This window comes from Sus scrofa, chromosome 14 (genome assembly GCF_000003025.6).
Source record: "Sus scrofa isolate TJ Tabasco breed Duroc chromosome 14, Sscrofa11.1, whole genome shotgun sequence".
Classification (NCBI taxonomy): Eukaryota; Metazoa; Chordata; class Mammalia; order Artiodactyla; family Suidae; genus Sus; species Sus scrofa.
The window spans coordinates 76353978-76372752 of record NC_010456.5 but is presented as its reverse complement, the minus strand read 5'-3'; the positions used below and the strand labels follow the sequence as shown (position 1 = coordinate 76372752).

The following is an 18775-nucleotide window of genomic DNA, read 5'->3' as shown; positions in this document are numbered from 1 at the left end:
TTAAATGTTTTCTTGGTAAAGGGAGCTTCCTAAGGTGTTTATGCTTATATATATTACATTGTATCTTTTTATTTTTTAAATTTTTTTGTCTTTTTTTTCTAAGGCCACACTTGTAGCATATGGAGGTTCCCAGGCTAGGGTCGAATCACAGCTATAGCTCCTGGCCTGCACCACAGCCACAGCAATGCCAGATCTGAGCCGTGTCTGTGACTTACACCACAGCTCACGGCAACGCCAAATCGTTAATCTACTGAGCGGGGCCAAGATTTCAAACCTGCGTCCTCATAGATATTAGTTTGATTCTTTTTCTGCTGAGCCACAACAAAAGGAACTCCTCTTTTTTTTTTTTTTTTTTTTTTTTGTCTTTTTGCCTTTTCTTGGGCCGCTCCTGCGGCATATGGAATTTCCCAGGCTAGGAGTTGAATCCGAGCTGTAACCACCAGCCCACACCAGAGCCACAGCAACGCGGGATCTGAGCTGTGTCTGCAACCTACACCACAGCTCACGGCAACGCCGGATCCTTAACCCACTGAGCAAGGCCAGGGATCGAACCTGAAACCTCATGGTTCCTAGTTGGATTCGTTAACCACTGCGCCATGATGGGAACTCCAGGAACTCCTCTTTTTAAACTAAGTCCAAAGTTTATTCAGATTTCCTGAGGTTTTTTTATTGTCTTTTTAGGGCCGTACCCGTCGAATTGGATGTTCCCAGACTAGGGGTTGAATTGGAGCTACAGCTGCTGGCCTACACCACAGCCACAGCAACGTGGGCTCCAAGTCGCATCTTCGACCAACACCACGACTCATGGCAACGTCAGATCCTTAACCCACTGATCGAGGCCAGCGATCAAACCTGCTCCCTCATGGATACTAGTTGGTTTGTTAACCACTGAGCCACGATGGGAACTCCACATTTCCTGAGTTTTTTATGTAGTATCTTTTTGTATTCCAGAATCCCATCCAGGAAACCACATTTAAATTTACTTGTTGGAGTTCCTGTCATGGTGCAGCAGAAATGAATCTGACTGGGAATCATGAGGTTGCAGGTTCCATCCCTGACCTTGCTCAGTGGGTTAAGGATCTGGTATTGTCCTGAGCTGTGGTGTAGGTCGAAGATACAGCTTGGTTCTGATGTTGCTGTGGCTGTGGCATAGGCCGGCAGCTGTAGCTCCAATTCAACCCCTAGTCTGGGAACCTCCATATGTGGTGTGTTCAGCCCTAAAAAGGAAAAATAAATAAATATACTTCTCATGTCTCTTTAGGCTCCTCTTGACTGTGATAGTTTCTTAAAATTTCCTTGTTTTGGGTAATTGTAACAGTTTTGAAGAATACTAATCAAGTATTTTGTAGGATCCCACTATTGGAATTTGTCTAATGTTCTTCTCATGATTAGATTTGTGTTATGGGTTTTTGAGAGGAAGACCATAAAAGTAAAGTGCTTTCTCATCACATCATATCAAGGTTACATATTATGAATAAACTCATCACTGTTGATATCACTCCATTGTTTTTTTATTCACTTAATGAGGTCACACCTTTCTCAGAAATGTCCAAAAATATAGAAGTCTAATGAAGACAAAATTCCACTTTATATTTCAAGGTTCTAAATAACTTTTAAAATATTTTTGCTTTTCCCAGGTGGACCATTAAAATAAATTCTTATTCTGCAGCTTTTTTTTTTTTTAGGGCCACACCTGTGACATATGGAGGTTCCCAGGCTAAGGGTCTAATTGGAGCTGTTGCTGCCGGCCTACGCCACAGCCACAGCAATGCCAGATCCGAGCCGTGTCTGCGACCTACACCACAGCTCACGGCAAAACCAGATCCTTAACTCACTGAGCAAGGCCAGGGATCAAACCCTCAACCTCATGGTTCCTAGTTGGATTTGTTTCCACTGCGCCATGACGGGAGCACCTATTCTGCAGTTTTTAACCCATAAACTTCCTCTTTAGTATGTCATACCGTATTTTCTTTGAGTGACCTACTTTGTGCTCAAATTAGTATCTTTTCCAGAATATGGTCATCTGTCACTCTTGTTAGATACGTCTCTTCTTTTGACTTTTTTTTTTGGTCTTTTTTTCAGGGCCACACCTGTGGCAAATGGAAGTTCCCAAGCTAGGGGTCAAATCGGAGCTGTAGCTGCCAGCCTATGCCACAGCCACACCCACACCAGACCCGAGCCATGTCTGCGACCTACACCACAGCTCACGAGCAACCCTGGATCCTTAAGCCACTGCTCAATGCTAGGGATCGAAACCCGCATCCTCATAGATACTTGTTGGGTTTGTTACTGCTAAGCCATGATGGGAACTCCCTGACATTTTAAAAAATACACTAGAATTAGCTTTTCTTTTGGAGTCATGATATCTTCTGAAATCATTACCTATGTTTGCTTGACCTCTTAAATTTAAAATTAAATGTGGGTAGGTTTGATCCTTGGCCCTGCTCGGTGGGTTAAGGATCTGGCATTGCCATGGGCTGTGGTGTAGGTCGCAGACTTGGCTCAGACCCTGTGTGGCTGTGGCTGTGGTGCAGGCCAGCAGCTGCAGCTCCAGTTGGACCCCTAGCTTGGGAACCTCCATATGCTGTGGGTATGACTCTAAAAAAGAGGCAATAAATAAATTTTAAAAATGGTTTTTTTTTTGGTAGAATAATGAAGTATTTTCCCATTTTTTAGGTTTTATGGCACTTGGACATCTTCCGACGTAGCTTTAGGCAGCTTACAACTCACAAATGCATGGGAGATTCCTGCATCTTCTGTGCTCTCAAGGTAAGTACTTCAGATTTTTTTCTTCTCACTAACAGTCGGTGGCCAAATGATCAATATTAAGGTGGTTTAGTTATTTAGGGTGATGCTAAAGAATTTGTGACTAAATTATCTGCCTGTGGTTTAGTCCAAAGGATAAATATGCTTAGTTTTACTTGCTTCAAAGAATCCTATTTGGTTTGGGTAGTCTGTTTTTCTGAACCTTTTGCCCATATAATTCTGTTCAGTTTGACAGGATGCTATTCAAATGTGCCTAGACTTTGAGTATTTATCTGCAAAACTAATACTGAATTTTCACTTTGAAAGAATAAACAACCATTTTTCATAGAATTAACAAATTTTGTATTAAAGCTAAATTTAGCAGCAAATTCTCCCTTTCTTTCTTTCTTTTATTAAAGTATAGTTGATTTATAGTGTTGTGCCAATTCTGCTGTACAGCAGAGTGATCCAGTCATATGTGTGGGTACATTCGCTTTCTTTTTTTTAATATTTATTTTTATGTAATAATTTTTATTTTTTTCCATTACAGCTGGTTTACAGTGTTCTGTCAATTTTCTGCTATACAGCATGGTGACTCAGTTACACATACATGTATACATTCTTTTTTCTCACATTATCATGCTCCATCATAAGTGACTAGACATAGTTCCCAGTGCTACACAGCAGGATCTCATTTCTAATCCATTCCAAGGGCAATAGTCTGCATCTATTAACCCCAAGCACCCCATCCATCCCACTCCCTCCCCATCCCCCTTGGCAACCACAGGTCTATTCTCCAAGTCCATGATTTTCTTTTCTGTGGCAAGTTTTGTTTGTGCCGTATATTAGATTCCAGGTAAAAGTGATATTATATTGGTATTTGTCTTTCTCTTTCTGCCTTACTTCACTCAGTATGAGAGTCTCTAGATCCATCCATGTTATTGCAAATGGCATTATTTTGCTCTTTTTTGTGGCTGAGTAGTATTCCATTGTGTATATATACCACATCTTCCTAATCCAATCATCTGTCGATGGACATTTGGGTTGTTTCCATGTCTTGGCTATTGTGAATAGTGCTGCAGTGAACATGCGGGTGCATGTGTCTTTTTCAAGGAAAGTTTTGTTTGGATATATGCCCAAGAGTGGGATTGCTGGGTCTTATGGTTGTTCTATGTATAGTTTTCTAAGGTACCTCCATACTGTTCTTCATAGTGGCTGTACCAGCTTACATTCCCACCAACAGTGCAGGAGGGTTCCCTTTTCTCCACCCCTCCAGCATTTGTTATTTGTGGAGTTATGAATGATGGCCATTCTGACAGGTGTGAGGTGGTTTCTTGTGGTAGTTTTGATTTGCATTTCTCTAATAATCAGGGATGTTGAACATTTTTTCATGTGCTTGTTGGCCATCTGTGTATCTTCCTTGGAGAAATGTCTATTCAGGTCTTTTGCCCATTTTTCATTTGGGTTGCTGGCTTTTTTACTTTTGAGTTGTATACGTTGTTTGTATATTTTAGAGATGAGGCCCTTGTCAGTTGCTTCGTTTGAAACTGTTTTCTCCCATTCTGTAAGTTGTCTTTTTGTTTTCTTTTTGGTTTCCTTTGCTGTGCAAAACCTTATCAGTTTGATTAGGTCCCATTGGTTTTTCTTTTTCTTTTTTGTTTTTACCATTAGTTTATTTTACTCTTATTTCTGTTGCTTTGGGAGAGTGACCTGAGAAAACATTTGTAAGGTTGCTATCAGTGAATTTTTTGCCTATGTTCTCTTCCAGGAGTTTGATGGTGTCTTGTCTTATATTTAAGTCTTTCAGCCATTTTGAGTTTATTTTTGTGCATGGTGTGAGGGTGTGTTCTAGTTTCATTGCTTTGCATGCTGCTGTCCAGTTTTCCCAGCAATACTTGCTGAAGAGACTGTCTTTTTCCCATTTTGTGTTCTTGCCTCCTTTGTCAAAGATTAATTGACCATAGATGTCTAGGTTTATTTCTGGGTTCTCTGTTCTGTTCCATTGGTCTGTATGCCTGTTTTGGTACATTCCCTTTCTTATATTATCTTCCATCATGGTCTATCCAAGAGACTGGATATAGTTATCTGGGCTATACAGTAGGACCTCACTGCTTATCCATTCTAAATGTAATAGTTTGCATCTACTAATTCCAGACTCCCAGTCCATCCCATTCCCTTCCCCCACCCCTTGGCAACCAACAAGTCTGTTCTCTTTGTCAGTCTGTTACTGTTTTGTAGATGGGTTCATTTGTACCGTATTTTAGATTCCACAAATAAGTGACATCAAATAGTATTTGTTTTTCTCTTTCTGACTTCCTGCACTTATTAATCTTTAGTTGCAACAAACTCTGTTAAGAAAATCCAGGAGTTCCCGTCGTGGCGCAGTGGTTAACGAATCCGACTAAGAACCATGAGGTTGTGGGTTTGGTCCCTGCCCTTGCTCAGTGGGTTAACGATCCAGCGTTGCCGTGAGCTGTGATGTAGGTTGCAGACGTGGCTGGGATCCCGAGTTGCTGTGGCTCTGGCGTAGGCTGGTGGCTACAGCTCCAATTCGACCCCTAGCCTGGGAACCTCCATATGCCGCGGGAGCGGCTCAAGAAATAGCAACAACAACAAAAGAGACAAAAAAAAAAAAAAAAAAAAAAGAAAATCCAGGAGTTCCCTGGTGGCTCAATGGTTTAAAGATCTGGTGGTGTAACTGCTGTGGCACGGGTTTGATCCCTGGCCCCAGAACGTCTTCATGGTACAGGTGCAGATGCCGCCAAAAAGAAAGAAAGAACGAAAGAAAGAAAGAAAGGGAAGCCAGTACTAAAATTTTCTGTTTCCTAATGTTTCCCATTGTTATATTTAATAGACTTTTTTTTTTTTTTTTTTTTTTGCTTTTTTTGCTTTTTAGGGCCTCACCCTTGGCATTTGGAAGTTCCCAGGCTAGGGGTCGAGTCAGAGCCACAGCTGCCGCCCTCACCACAGCCATAGCAATGTGGGATCCAAGCTGCATCTGTAACCTACACCACAGCTCATGGCAATGTGGGATTCCCAACCCACTGACCGAAGTCAGGGATTGAACCTGCATCCTCATGGATACTGGTCGGATTCGTTTCTAGTGCACCACAATGGGAAGTCCCAATAGTAGATTTTTTTTTTTTTCTTTTTAGGGCTGCACCTATGGCATATGGAGGTTCCTAGGCTAGGGGTTAAATTGGAGCTATAGCTGCCAGCCTACACCACAGCTCATGGCTGGCAATGCCAGATCTTTAACCCCCTGAACGAGGCCGGGGATTGAACCCTCAACCTCATGGTTACTAGTCAGATTCATTTCCCTGGTGCCACAACAGGAACTCCAGTAGTATATTCTTTTTATCAGTTCTCTACCCCATTCTTTGACTCTTTTTTTTTTTTTTTTTTTTTTTTTTGCTTTTTAAGGCTGTACCAGAAGTATATGGAGGTTCCCAGGCTAGAGGTCAAATCAGAGCTACAGCTGCTGGCCTACACCACAGCCATAGCAATGTGGGATCCCCCACCCACTGATCAAGGCCAGGGATTGAACCCACATCCTCATGGATACTAGATGGATTCGTTTCCACTGCACCACAATGGGACCTCCCCCATTATCTGACATTAACTTTTTCATTTCTGAATAAAATGAAACTGAGGATTTATTTAGAGACAAATGAAATGGCCTTATGTAAGAGAGTTTTGACTCAGATATTTTAGGTAAGCTGCTAAAGAGAAAGAACTAGGATGTATAAAGGGTCCATTCTCCATTGCTTTTCCAACATGTAGCTTCTCTGTGTTTTCTTGGTCCAGATATGCAATGTATTATTTGTGGTTGGATGAGTATGCTTGAGTTTTGAGTAAGTTTCTAGTTTTATGATGTCTGAACTCTTAGTTTGTCAAAGGGACACATTGTTAAATTTTTGGTTTTTATAGTTGAGGGTAGAAATTGTGATTGAAAACTCCAGGAGAATTTCCCAGTTAAATTTGTAACAACTGACTCAAAACAGTTGCTTTTTCTTTGCTTTTTAGGGCTGTACCCATGGCATATGGAAGTTCCCAGGCTAAGGGTCGAATCAGAGCTACAGCTGCCGGCCACAGCCACAGCAACACAGGATCCAAGCCGCATCTCTGACCTACACCATAGCTCATGGCAACACCGGATCCTTAACCCACTGAACGAGGCCAGACATTGAACCCACAACCTCATGGTTCCCAGTCAGATTGGTTTCCCCCACGCCATGACGGGAACTTCCTGAGCAATGTCCCTTTTAAGTTTTAGTCCATGATAGACAGATATCTTTGGGAAGATATAACTGAGTTTTCTGATCTTTGGCCACTAGGGTCACAAACGTGTTTTTTTCCCACCATTTGTTTGGAAGCATTATTACTTTTAGCAAAATATAGAATATAAATTATTGGTTAATTGTAGAATTTAAATAGGAAATTTTAATAAAAACTAGATTTTTTTCAGGTTGTAACATTTCTGATTATGCCCATTCAGGGAGAATTCCATCCAAAAGAGAATTTGGCTTGATTTTCTGAAAGGTACATTAGTATCTAATTTTAGATAAAGAAGAAATATAGTGATTCTTTGGTCAGCAAGTCCAAGGGAAGTCTGGTTCATGGCATTAAAACCCTAAAAACAAGACAAGTTACTTGGCTAGAGAGAAGCGAAACCTGGAGAAATCCCTGGCAGAAGAACCTTCTGAAACTGGAAACTCCCATATGTACCAGGAAGGGATGACGGAACTTACATGAACCCCTTCCATGTCTTGGGTTAGTCAGGACTTAGTCATCTTCTTCTCTGACTTAGATGGAACTCTTGAAAAGTGGCTGTCACAGTCTTATGTTTGTTTCATTTTTCACAGGAACAAATTTGTTTCTTTAAAATAAATCAATGTAATTATAAAATACAGAAAGATAAAGATAACCGGCCATCAGACCTTATGGGACACCTTCTGAGACAATCAAGTATAGAAAGGAAGTTGTTTTTCAAGCTAAAGGGGCTGAGGATATATCCTGGGACTCTTTCAGAGAAGCTCATGATAGATAGTAAGTGGACTTAAGGAATTAATGGCTGTGTTTTGGGTCTTTATAACTCTGAGGATGTATGTTTCTCAGCACATCACTGCCTGATCTATCTATTAGATTTCTTTTTCTTCACTGACTCTTTTGCTATATTGGAAGTATATTAAAAACTTAATTTTTTTCCCTCCCAAAGTGCTTTTTAATCCCTTAATGCTAAATATATGCTAAAAATTAGACTCTAGTTTGCATATACTTGGTTGTATAAGGCATTTTTTGCATTTTAAAAATTATGCATGTAATTTGAAAGTTATAGTTTTAGCCTTTCCAATAAATATGCTTAGAGAATTGGTTATCTGTATAGAAAAAAATAAGTTAGATCCCTATTTCATATTATACCTAAAGCATGAATTTCAGATGAATTAAGGACTAAAATGTGAAAGATAGGAATTCTTTTGGTACAGCGAGTTAAGGATCTGGCATTGTCATTGCAGCAGCTGGGGTTGCTGCTGTGGTGCAATCCTTAGACCAGGAACTTTCCAATACTGTGCCTCCCCCCACCAAAAAAAGTGAAAGACAATGTTTTTTTAAGTTTTAGGAGAAAATGTGGGAGAATATCATGACTCCTCTATCATAAAAAATACAAAGTTAAAAAATTTGATGCATTCTACTATAGAAAATTCAATAACTTCTGTTCATCAGATGATTCCATGAATATAGTAAAAGACACAAAGCTACAAACCAAGAGAAAGTATCTGCAATATATAACCAACAAAGATTGCCATCCAGTACAGAACTCCAGGAAAGAACTCCCATGAAGAATAAGTAAAAGGTAAAATGAGTCAACAGGAAAATGGGTAAAAGACAAACAGGAGTTTTTGAGAATGGGAAACCCAATTGACTTTTAAGCTCTTTAGTAATCTAAGAAATGTAAATTAGGACTTCCAGTGTGGCTTACAACATAACTACTCAGCCGGCGTTGCTTCTACAGTGGCTGTGGCTTGACCCCTAGCTCAGGGACTTCCATATGCCACAGGTGCGGCCACTTGTTTAAAAGAAAGAAAAAGAAATGTAAATTAATCATAACCTTCATATTGTAGAAATTGAAAGATTGGATAAAGTTGTTACCTAAAAGGTGGAATAATGACAATTTACATACATTGTTGGGTATAAATTAAGTTGATACTGCTATTTAGGAAACCACTAATTTACTTTTGAGTATTTGCTGTAGAAAACTTCCTTGTATGTACATACCAGAAGATATGTTTAAGAATGTTTAAGATAGTATTTTTGTGATTACAGTTGACCTATGCCAACTATAGGAGAATGGCTTAAGACAGATGGTTTATATCCTCAGAGTAAAATGCTATATAGTAGAGAAAATAAATAGCCTGCAGCTACGTATATCAACTCGAATTAATCCCAAAAGCATTATAGACATTCCTCGACTTATGATGGTTTGACTTAAAATTTTTTTTTTGACTTTGTGATGGTGTGAAAACAATATGCATTCAGTAGGAACCTTACATTGAATTGTGTTTTTTTGTCGTTGTTGTCTTTTAGTCTTTTTAGGACTGCACCCTCGGCATATGAAAGTTCCCAGGCTAGGGGTCGAATCAGAGCTGTAGCCGCCAGTCTTTGTCACAGTCACAGCAACGCCAGATCCAAGCTGTACCTGTGACCTACACCACAGCTCACGGCAATGCTGGATCCTTACCCCACTGTGCAAGGCCAGGGACTGAACCTGCGTCCTCATGGATGCCAGTTGGGTTTGTTAACCACTGAGCCATGACGGAAACTCCCTTATGTTGAATTTGAATTTTGATCTTTTTCCAGGCTGGTGGTATGTGTTATGATACTTTCTAATGATGCAGATCAGTCAGCCACACAATCACAAGGGTAAACAACTGATACACTTATAACCATTCTGCACCCATACAACCATTCTGTTTTTCACTTTCAGTATATACTCAATAAATTACATCAGATATTCAACACACTTTATAATGATGTAGGCTTTGTATTAGATGGTTTTGCCCAGCTCTAGTCTAATGTAAATGCTCTGATCATGTTTCATGTACCCTAGGCTTGTCTATGATGTTTGGTAAGTAAGTTAGGGTGTATTTTGAACTTACAGTGGGTTTATTGGAATGTAACCCCATTGTAAGTCAAGGAAGATCTGTACATTCAATGAAAAAAGCAAGTTATAAGTGACTGCTAAACTACGATTCCATTTATATACAAATCAAAAATAGGCAGAGCTAAACAACATCTTATTCAGGAATGCGTACACGTGACAAGACTGCAGAGAAAAAAGTAATGATTTTTACAAAATTCAGGATAGTGGTTACCTCTGGAAGAGGGAAGGGAGAGGATGTAATCAATTGGGGAGTCTCAAACTCAATTTTCCCATTTCTTAAATTGTGTGGTAGGCACATGGGCATTTATTTATTATTCTCTGGCTGTGTATACACATCATGTTTGTTCTTTATTTGAATGATTGTTTTTATTATAAATATAGAAAAGCACTGTAGTCATTTTGGAAAGCATACCGAAGTGTAAAGAGGAAAACTGAAAATAGCCTGAATTCTACTACAGGGATTATCGTTTCTCTTTTACCTCCTCTCAAGTCTATGATATTTCTAGTAATAAATCTTTCTGCCCAACATTTTAGTAAAAAGAATATTTTCCCCCTCCAGATCCTTAAATTGCCTTTCCATCTCTAGTATCTTCCTATTTTGTTTGTTCTAACCTAAGACTACCCTGGAGTGCTATTTTGAAGTTACTCTCTTCTTAAAGCCTTGAAGTGACTCCCAATAGTGTTTCTTAAATCACTTTTAAAAAGCAGGATTATAGACATTTAAAAAACTAATTTCACACTTTCTTTCCCCTTCCTCTCTTCCCTAAGCACTCTCCCTGTCAGCTATGATGGTGGATGGTACACTTAACCATGCCTACCTCGTAGACATTGCATTGTATAGTTGTTCTACTTTGCCTGGATCCCTTGGTACCCAAAACAAGAACATAACAATAAAGCAGTAACACATCCCTTTTAAACCAAATCACTCTACCTTTCAGAAATTATATTAGAAATTTATCTTCTTGAAGTTTTCAAAATGCTGTCTCTATCTAGATCCATGATTGACCTAACAGTATTTAGCATGGCAGAATAGGTTTTTGGGAAGGTGGCCCAGCTTTTCTTCTCTCTTAGTGCCTGGGCCATAGTATAAGCACAGCTTTTCTGGATTCATATTGTCTTTTAATAGTTTTTGGGGTTTGGTTATGGAGTTTTGAATATTGCCTTCTTCTCTTTTTTGTTTTTTATGTTCTCTTGTCCTATTTAATAGAAATTTTCATGTTATGTCTTTTGGTCTCCTACTTTGGTCTACTAATCTAGTCATTCATGCCTCATTTAGTAAGGGGAGGGAGAGATGTGGGGCGGGGCAGGGAGAATAGTTGATGGTGGGAAAGATCTGCTGCAGGAAGAATGAAAACCTGGAATTCTTTCAACAGAGCAGTTATCTGGTGTCCTGTGGTTAAGTTACATGTTAACTTTGTGGTGTCCCAGTGTGGGTATAATTCTGTATTATTTTTCCTCTGTGGGTGTAATTTTATATATTTGTTCCTAGTTTTTCTCTGCCTCCTATTTAAAAATTAGAGAAGTATTGGTGAGGCTAAAAATAATTTCCTTTTGCTATACTCATGACCAGTTTGCATTCTTTAATGCTAAGTTTGATATGTAAAATTCTTATTTCTTAGAATTTTTTTAAGTGATTTTTTAATTTTTTCCATTATAGTTGGTTTACAGTATTACTTCCTAGATTTTTTTAAAAACAAGAGACTCCAGGAGTTCCCTTCGTGGCTCAGTGGTTAACAAACCTGACTAGGATTCATGAGGATGTGGGTTCAATCCCTGGTCTCGCTCAGTGGGTTAAGTAAGGTTCCAGCATTGCCTTGAGTTGCGGTGTAGGTCTCAGAGATGGCTCGGATCCCAAGTTGCTGTGGCTGTGGCATAGCCCGGCAACTATAGCTTTCATTTGGCCCCTAGCCTGGGAACTTCCATATATCGTGGGTGTGGCCCTCAAAAACAAAATAAATAAATAAATAAAAATTAAAAAATAAAAACAAGAGATTCCAAACTTCCTGAATTTGAAGTATTCTCTATAAAACTTACCAATTCTTTAAAGTTAAAATTCTTTATGTTATAGGATAATTGTTTATATCTATAACCCACTGTTAAGGGCAAAAAACCCACAAACATGCTCTAGATGAATCAGAAGCTAGCCAGCTTTCCTTTAATATGTTGTTTGGATGAGGGATCTGCCTTTCATACCTAGATGAAAGATGTGTATCCCTGCTCTTTGTCCAGTTGTGTACTTTACCTTGCACCTTACAATGCATTTACTATTGGCCTTATGTGAACACATTTTTAATTATGTCTTTGTTTAATATTTTTGCTTTTTTCTTCTGATTTATGAATGTGTGTCAATAGTCCTATGCCTTGTGGTCTTCATCAGGTACCGTAGTACATGTTACCATCCAGCCCTGTTTGGTGCTTTGTATGCATTGTTTGTAATAATGCATTTCTTTTGGTCCAGTAAAATGTACTGGTGTGTTGTTTTCTTTTTCTTTTCCTGTGTTACTTGCCACTAAATCCCTAAAGTAATTTCAGCCTCAAAATCTTTTTTTTTTTTTTTGTCTTTTTGTCTTTTTTGTTGTTGTTGCTATTTCTTGGGCCGCTCCCGTGGCATATGGAGGTTCCCAGGCCAGGGGTCGAATCGGAGCTGTAGCCACCAGCCTACGCCAGAGCCACAGCAACGCGGGATCCGAGCCGCGTCTGCAACCTACACCACAGCTCACGGCAACGCCAGATCGTTAACCCACTGAGCAAGGGCAGGGACCGAACCCGCAACCTCATGGTTCCTAGTCGGATTCGTTAACCACTGTGCCATGACGGGAACTCCTCAAAATCTTTTAAAGAAATTATAAAAAAATCTTTTTGGGGGCTGCACCCATGGTATATGGAAGTTCCTAAGGAAGGCTAGGGGTCTAATTGGAGCTATAGCCACCAGCCTTCACCACAGCCATAGCAACACGGGATCCAAGCCATGTCTGTGACCTACACCAGAGCTCACGACAACACCAGATCCTTAACCCGCTGAGTGAGGCCAGGGATAGAACCCTCATCCTCATGGATACTAGTTGGGTTCATTAACCACGGAGCCATGACAGGAACTCCTCAGACTCAAAATCTTGAATGCAGGAGTTCCCATAGTGGCACAACAGAAACGAATCCAACTAGGAGCCATGAGATTCTGGGTTCACTCCCTGGCCTTGCTCAGTGGGTTAAGGAGCCCACTTTGGCATGAGCTGTGGAGTAGGTGGCAGACGTGGCTCAGATCCAATGTGGCTGTGGCTGTGGCTGTGGCTGTGGCTGTGGCTGTGCCCAGCAGCTGTAGCTGTGATTCAGCCCCTAGCCTGGGAACCTCCATGTGCTGGTGAGGCACTAAAAAAGCAAAAAAAAAAAAAAAAAAAAAAAAAAAAAAAAAAAAAATTCTTGCATTCAAATTGATAATGAAGAATTTATATTAGTTTGCCTTTCTGGTCCCTTTGAACCACAGTGCCTTTCAAGTCTGACTTAGCAAATAGAGGAGGTTTTTGTGTTCATTATAATGTCTCGTCTACATCAAATTTATTCCCATCTAGTGTTATTAAAAGATTTTTCCTGACCGAAGTTGTTGTCATGCCTATAGCCCAGAGCTCTTATTTATTATTCATATTGAATCTGCTCTTACACCCCAGCCCCCAGGGTATGACTTAACTTTGGTGTTGGTTTATTTATTTATCTCTGTCCAGAGGAGGAAATCCGTCCTCTGTACTTAGTATGCCACAAAGATTTTGTTCTCCTTCCAGGGATTGTACTACAGGCTTTGCAGTGCCAGGATGTAGGACAGAGTGTTTTTTGTTATAGGCAAAGAAGAATGCTGCATTGATTGACTAAATCCAACAAATTTTCTCAATTAGTAATTTTTTTTTAAGAGTGTTAGTGTAAGGCATAAAAGCTGGGGAACAGTGGTGGTGGTGAAGGTTGGTAGGGAGGAAATAGATTTTTGTATATAGGGTGTCCTAGAATGTAAATCTGTATCTGTAGAGCAGCAATAAGACTCTTTCAAAGAGGCAGGAAAGTCTCTTCTCCTGATAGCTCACTTGTTAATTGGAAGAAATTTGAAAGTTCAGGAAAAAAAAACTCTCAATATTTTTTGATTATGTACTGTATAGTTGTTCCTCTGCTAGGGGGTTGAAGCATAAATATAGTGTGTAAAGTGGTATAAGAAATTACATTCCATTCATTCTTTTGGGTAGATATTAGGAATGGAAGGTTCTTCATGTCCTCTATCAGAGATGAGTAAACCCATTATCCTGGACTGGCTGTTTAATCCAGGGAATTAGATTTCTAGCATGTTCTCCGGAAATGTTATTTTTGCTTTTTAGGGCTGTACCCAAGGCATATGGAAGTTCCCATGCCAGTGGTCGAATCGGAGCTGTAGCTGCTGGCCTATGCCACAACAGTGTCACATCTGAGCTGCATCTGCAACCTACACCACAGCTCACGACAACACCGGATCCTTAACCCACTGAGCGAGGCCAGGGATCGAACCTGCAACCTCATGGTTCCTAGTCAGATTGGTTTCCACTGAGCCACAACAGGAACCTCCTCCCTGGAAACTTTAACTAGTAATAAACAGCTCTCACATAAGGAGGGTATGTCCTCATGTCTAATGCGCATATCATCTGCTTGAGTTGAACTCCCTTGTTTTGCTTATCTATTGGATGTGAACATATTTGTATGGTCTTTTGAACAACCTTTCTTAGTCTTTTTTTTTTTTTTTTTTTGGTCTTTTTGCTATTTCTTGGGCCGCTCCTGCGGCATATGGAGGTTCCCAGGCTAGGGGTTGAATCAGAGTTGTAGCCACCGGCCTACGCCAGAGCCACAGCAACGCAGGATCCGAGCCGCATCTGCAACCTACACCACAGCTCACGGCAAAGCCGGATCGTTAACCCACTGAGTAAGGGCAGGGACCGAACCCGCAACCTCATGGTTCCTAGTCGGATTCGTTAACCACTGCGCCACGACGGGAGCTCCCTTTCTTAGTCTTAAAATCCCATCATCCATACCTGAATATTCTCAACTAATTTAACCATTGACAAAACTTGGATAGTATAAATTCAAGATTTTATCCTTTTTAATTCTGGAGTTCAGTATTTTACATGATATTTAAATCGAGGGGTATGACTACAAGGAAAAATATAGTAGATCATCATGATTCTTTCCAGAGTTTATGACAGAACCTGAAACTTATACAATCTCAAAATCTTTGTGCATGTCCAGAAGGGTCCCCCTTTTCCTTTCCCCTATGGGGTAAGTGGTTATGGCATTGATTCTCAGAATTCGATTGGAATACTGTTGGTAATCTGTAAGGTTCTATATTTTTGATCTTGCAGGAATTAGCAAATTGACTGTTATCTTTTATAAATCTCAACAATAGTTTGTGATTTCCCGCTAAAAGCAATGTTGTTCTCTGGTGAATTTGTCCTGTCTCTACCTCTGTGTCTATCTGTCCATTGTCTTGAGGTCTTGGTGTTTCTTTGTCTCTGTCTTTGAGTGTGTGTGGGTTATCTGTTTTGCATAGGTAGTAGGAATGAGTGTGAAAGGTAGTTTATGATGATCTTTAACTTCATCACTGAAAGTCCAAGGTATTTGTTATGAATTGAATGCAAATAAAGCCCTAACTCATGGGGATATATTGTGTTGATAACTGAATTTCATTTAAAGGGACTGCTGCAGAATATGTGGGTAATTTTCTAATTAGGAAGTCTAGAAGGTAGCTATTTTAAGACATAAGGTTAAAAAATTACAAGAGAGAAGCTAGCCAGCTATTCTCTGTTTTCCCCAAAGGTGGACCAAAATGGAGATTCTCTTAAACTATTTGGTGATACTGAGGGATTATTAATTACCTTTTTCTGAATGTGATAATGATATTATAGTTATGTTTTAAATAAAAAGAGTTCTTATTTTTTTAGAGGCATATCCTGAAATATTCATGGATGAATTTATAGATGACATTTCTGGCATTTGCTTCAGAATGATCTGGGAGTAGCGCAGGTGGTATATATGAAATGGGATTGGCCACAGGCTAATAATCATTGAGGATGGATGATAGGTACATGGAGTTTATTGTATTCTTTACCTTTGCATGTTTGAATGCTTCTTCAATAAAATGTTAAAAATCCAAAGTTACTGTTTTGGTTGCCAAAGTGGTAAACAGTTATTTCCCGTCTTGAAAGAGAATGTTCCACATTCTTTTGAACACACAAAACTCTTATCCAGTAGTCAGTGGCCCACAAGGACTAGTTCCTTTGTCTTCCTTTCAAAGGGTTGTGTTTACAAATAGCCTTTAATTGGCCACATTTAGGTTTATGATATATTTAGGTCTGTGCTTTCCAGTAGGTGTGGAAAAAAGATGTAATTTTGAGAACCAAAATGACGAGACATGTGGGAAGCCCAGATTAAGAAGAGGAAACTGCGAGTTCCCATTGTGGCTCAGCAGTAATGAACCCGACTAGTATCCATGAGGATGAGGGTTCGATCTCTGGCCTCACTCAGTGGTTTAAGTATCCGGCATTGTCATGAGCTATGGTGTAGGTTGCAGAAGTGGCTTGGATCTGGCAGTGCTGTGGCTATGGTGTAGGCTGGCAGCTGCAGGTCTCATTCCACTCCTAGCCTGGGAATTTCCATATTCTTCAGGTGAGGCCCTAAAAAGCCAAAAGGGGAAAAAAAAAAGGGTTAGTAGCAGTGTATAGCATATCTCATGCCTTTGCAGAGGGTATTGCTAGGCATTTCTCAGGGATGACTTGGACTGCTGACTGGAACACTTTCCAAAGATCTTGGGCTGATAAAGCATCAAATTTAGTGACAGCCCTTTTCCTTGACCTGTATGTTCTCTACTCATGACTTCTTTTTGGTGCAAGGCTAGGAAATCCTGAGAGAGAAATAAACAGCTGTTTTTTGCTTAAAGACAAAGTATGTGTTTTAGGGGAAAAAAACTTAAGCAACAGCTGCGTTTGTAGATGCCAGAGCACAAAGAGTTTCTGTCTTTATGGCACTTTTATCTTATTTACATGGTTTTTACTAATCCAAATAATTATATGCTTGTGTGGGTAGAATTGTTTACTGCTTGATCCAAGAGAGATGGGTGGGGAAGCACCTGCTTTTAGTCGTTAAAGTCTTTTGCTTTTGTACTGCATCTAAGAAAATAGTCAATAGGCAAAAAGTAATTTGCCTTTTCCTGAAAATGAAAAGGAAGACCTCTTTGGTTTTACTCTGTGAAGAAGAGCAGAGAGAAATCTCAAAGGTGGATTTTCTGTGTATTGAAATGAAACCATTGGGAACCCCACAGGGGAAAATGATTCCTGGGTTTTGGTTCTTCCTGCCCTTTCTCCCTTTCTGCCATAGAACTCAGCAATTGGAAGAATACCAGTTTTTGTTCCTTATTGGTGCTACCACCTGTTCTTATTGCTGAACTAAATGTTCTTGGCTTTCTTTGGTGCGAACAGGATCTCCCTCTGGGAAAGGTGGGAGGAGGGTGAAAAGGGAACAGGAGGAGGCCAGTTCCAGCCTTCTGCTCATGTGAGAGGGACACACAGGGGTTAGTGTGCTGCCCTAACAGAGGGGCTTTGTGCTACAGCTTCTTCCAGAGCTGCGGCTCCGCAGATGCATGCTGGGCAGGCTCAGGATTCTTCATCCCTGATACACTTGCTTCTTCCTAATAATAGCAGAGCAAGACTGATAACAATAGCTAAAATAAGAAAATAAAGAAGATGCAGGCAGAGGCTATTCTGAATACATTCAGATACTTAGTGTGTATGGAGAAAGCTGTCTGTAATTAAGAGGTTAAACAATGTTTAGAGTAGAGACAATGCCACTGAACGCAAGACCCAGATTGCATATCCACTGTGGGGGCAGGCAGAGCTCTGACTTTTTAAGTCTTTCCCTTTAAGTGCTAAAACCCTTGTTATCTAGGTCATGGGAAATCTGTCTCTTTAGAATACATCGTTTATACCCAGATCTCAGACACTGGGATGGTAGCTTAAGGTAGAAACATTTCTGATTCAAGACCTCTCTTCATAGGTCAGTGGTAGACATTAACCTAAAATGACTCCCAAACAGGATGATAACAATAATAATTAACACGTAGCACTTTCATATTGTCAGACTTCAGGCTAATATATAAATAGACAGCTGATAGAGATAACTTATTTAATCCTTAAATAGCCCTAGGAAGTAAATTCTATTATTAATTTTCTGTTAAAAGAGGAAATTGAAGCCTAGAGAAGTTAAGTAACTTGTCCAAGTTTATATAGTTGGTAAGTAACAGGGCTGGGAACTACTACTCTGCCATCTTTCAGTGGAGCCCTGTCATTTCTTAAACAGGGTCATATGAACTACCAGACGCAGTATTTTGTGTGACTGTTTTCTTAATTCTCTCTAGGATGGTAACATAACTAGTGGTATGCATAGGAGAGAAGTTAATCCATTAGGAACTGTTGATGCCTTAGAGTATTAGGGCTTAGTTCCTGAGGAAACCCAGTTGAGAAAGATTAAAGGGGCTGTAGCTTGCATATGTTATATTTGTACAGAACTATCCTGGAACTAATTTTCCATTGGTTTGTTTCGGAACCAATTTTGGATTCTGAATAAAAGATCAGACTTCATCCATCCTTTGCTGTAGAGTTGGAGCCTTTGTGAACAGTTATGTCTTACCCTTAATAACTGAGAAGAGCAGCAGATTAGGGTATGATAGTAATTACAAGTATTGCCAAGCTGAGGTGATTTTATTTCAATATTTCATCAAGTGTTCAGATCACCATTTGTAAAAGCAGTCACTACTTCTTTTTCCATCTTCCTTTTTCTTTGTTTCTTCACATTTCCCCAAGTTCCAGAATTTCA

General features: G+C 39.8%; 1 protein-coding gene across 38 annotated transcripts in view; it reads left to right on the top strand.

Annotated features, from left to right (window-relative positions):
- Window positions 1-18775, top strand: part of USP54 (ubiquitin specific peptidase 54) — a 132620-nt gene that overhangs the window by 67090 nt on the left and 46755 nt on the right. For 35 of the 38 annotated variants that reach the window (XR_002338397.1, XR_002338396.1, XR_002338393.1 and 32 more), the window contains exon 3: window positions 2677-2769. Coding sequence is in view for 29 of the 38 variants with exons in the window: in XM_021072539.1 (XP_020928198.1) it covers window positions 2677-2769 (93 nt within the window). In the remaining 9 variants the exon portion in view is untranslated. The other 3 variants (XM_021072563.1, XM_021072565.1, XM_021072570.1) reach the window with 3 other exon arrangements.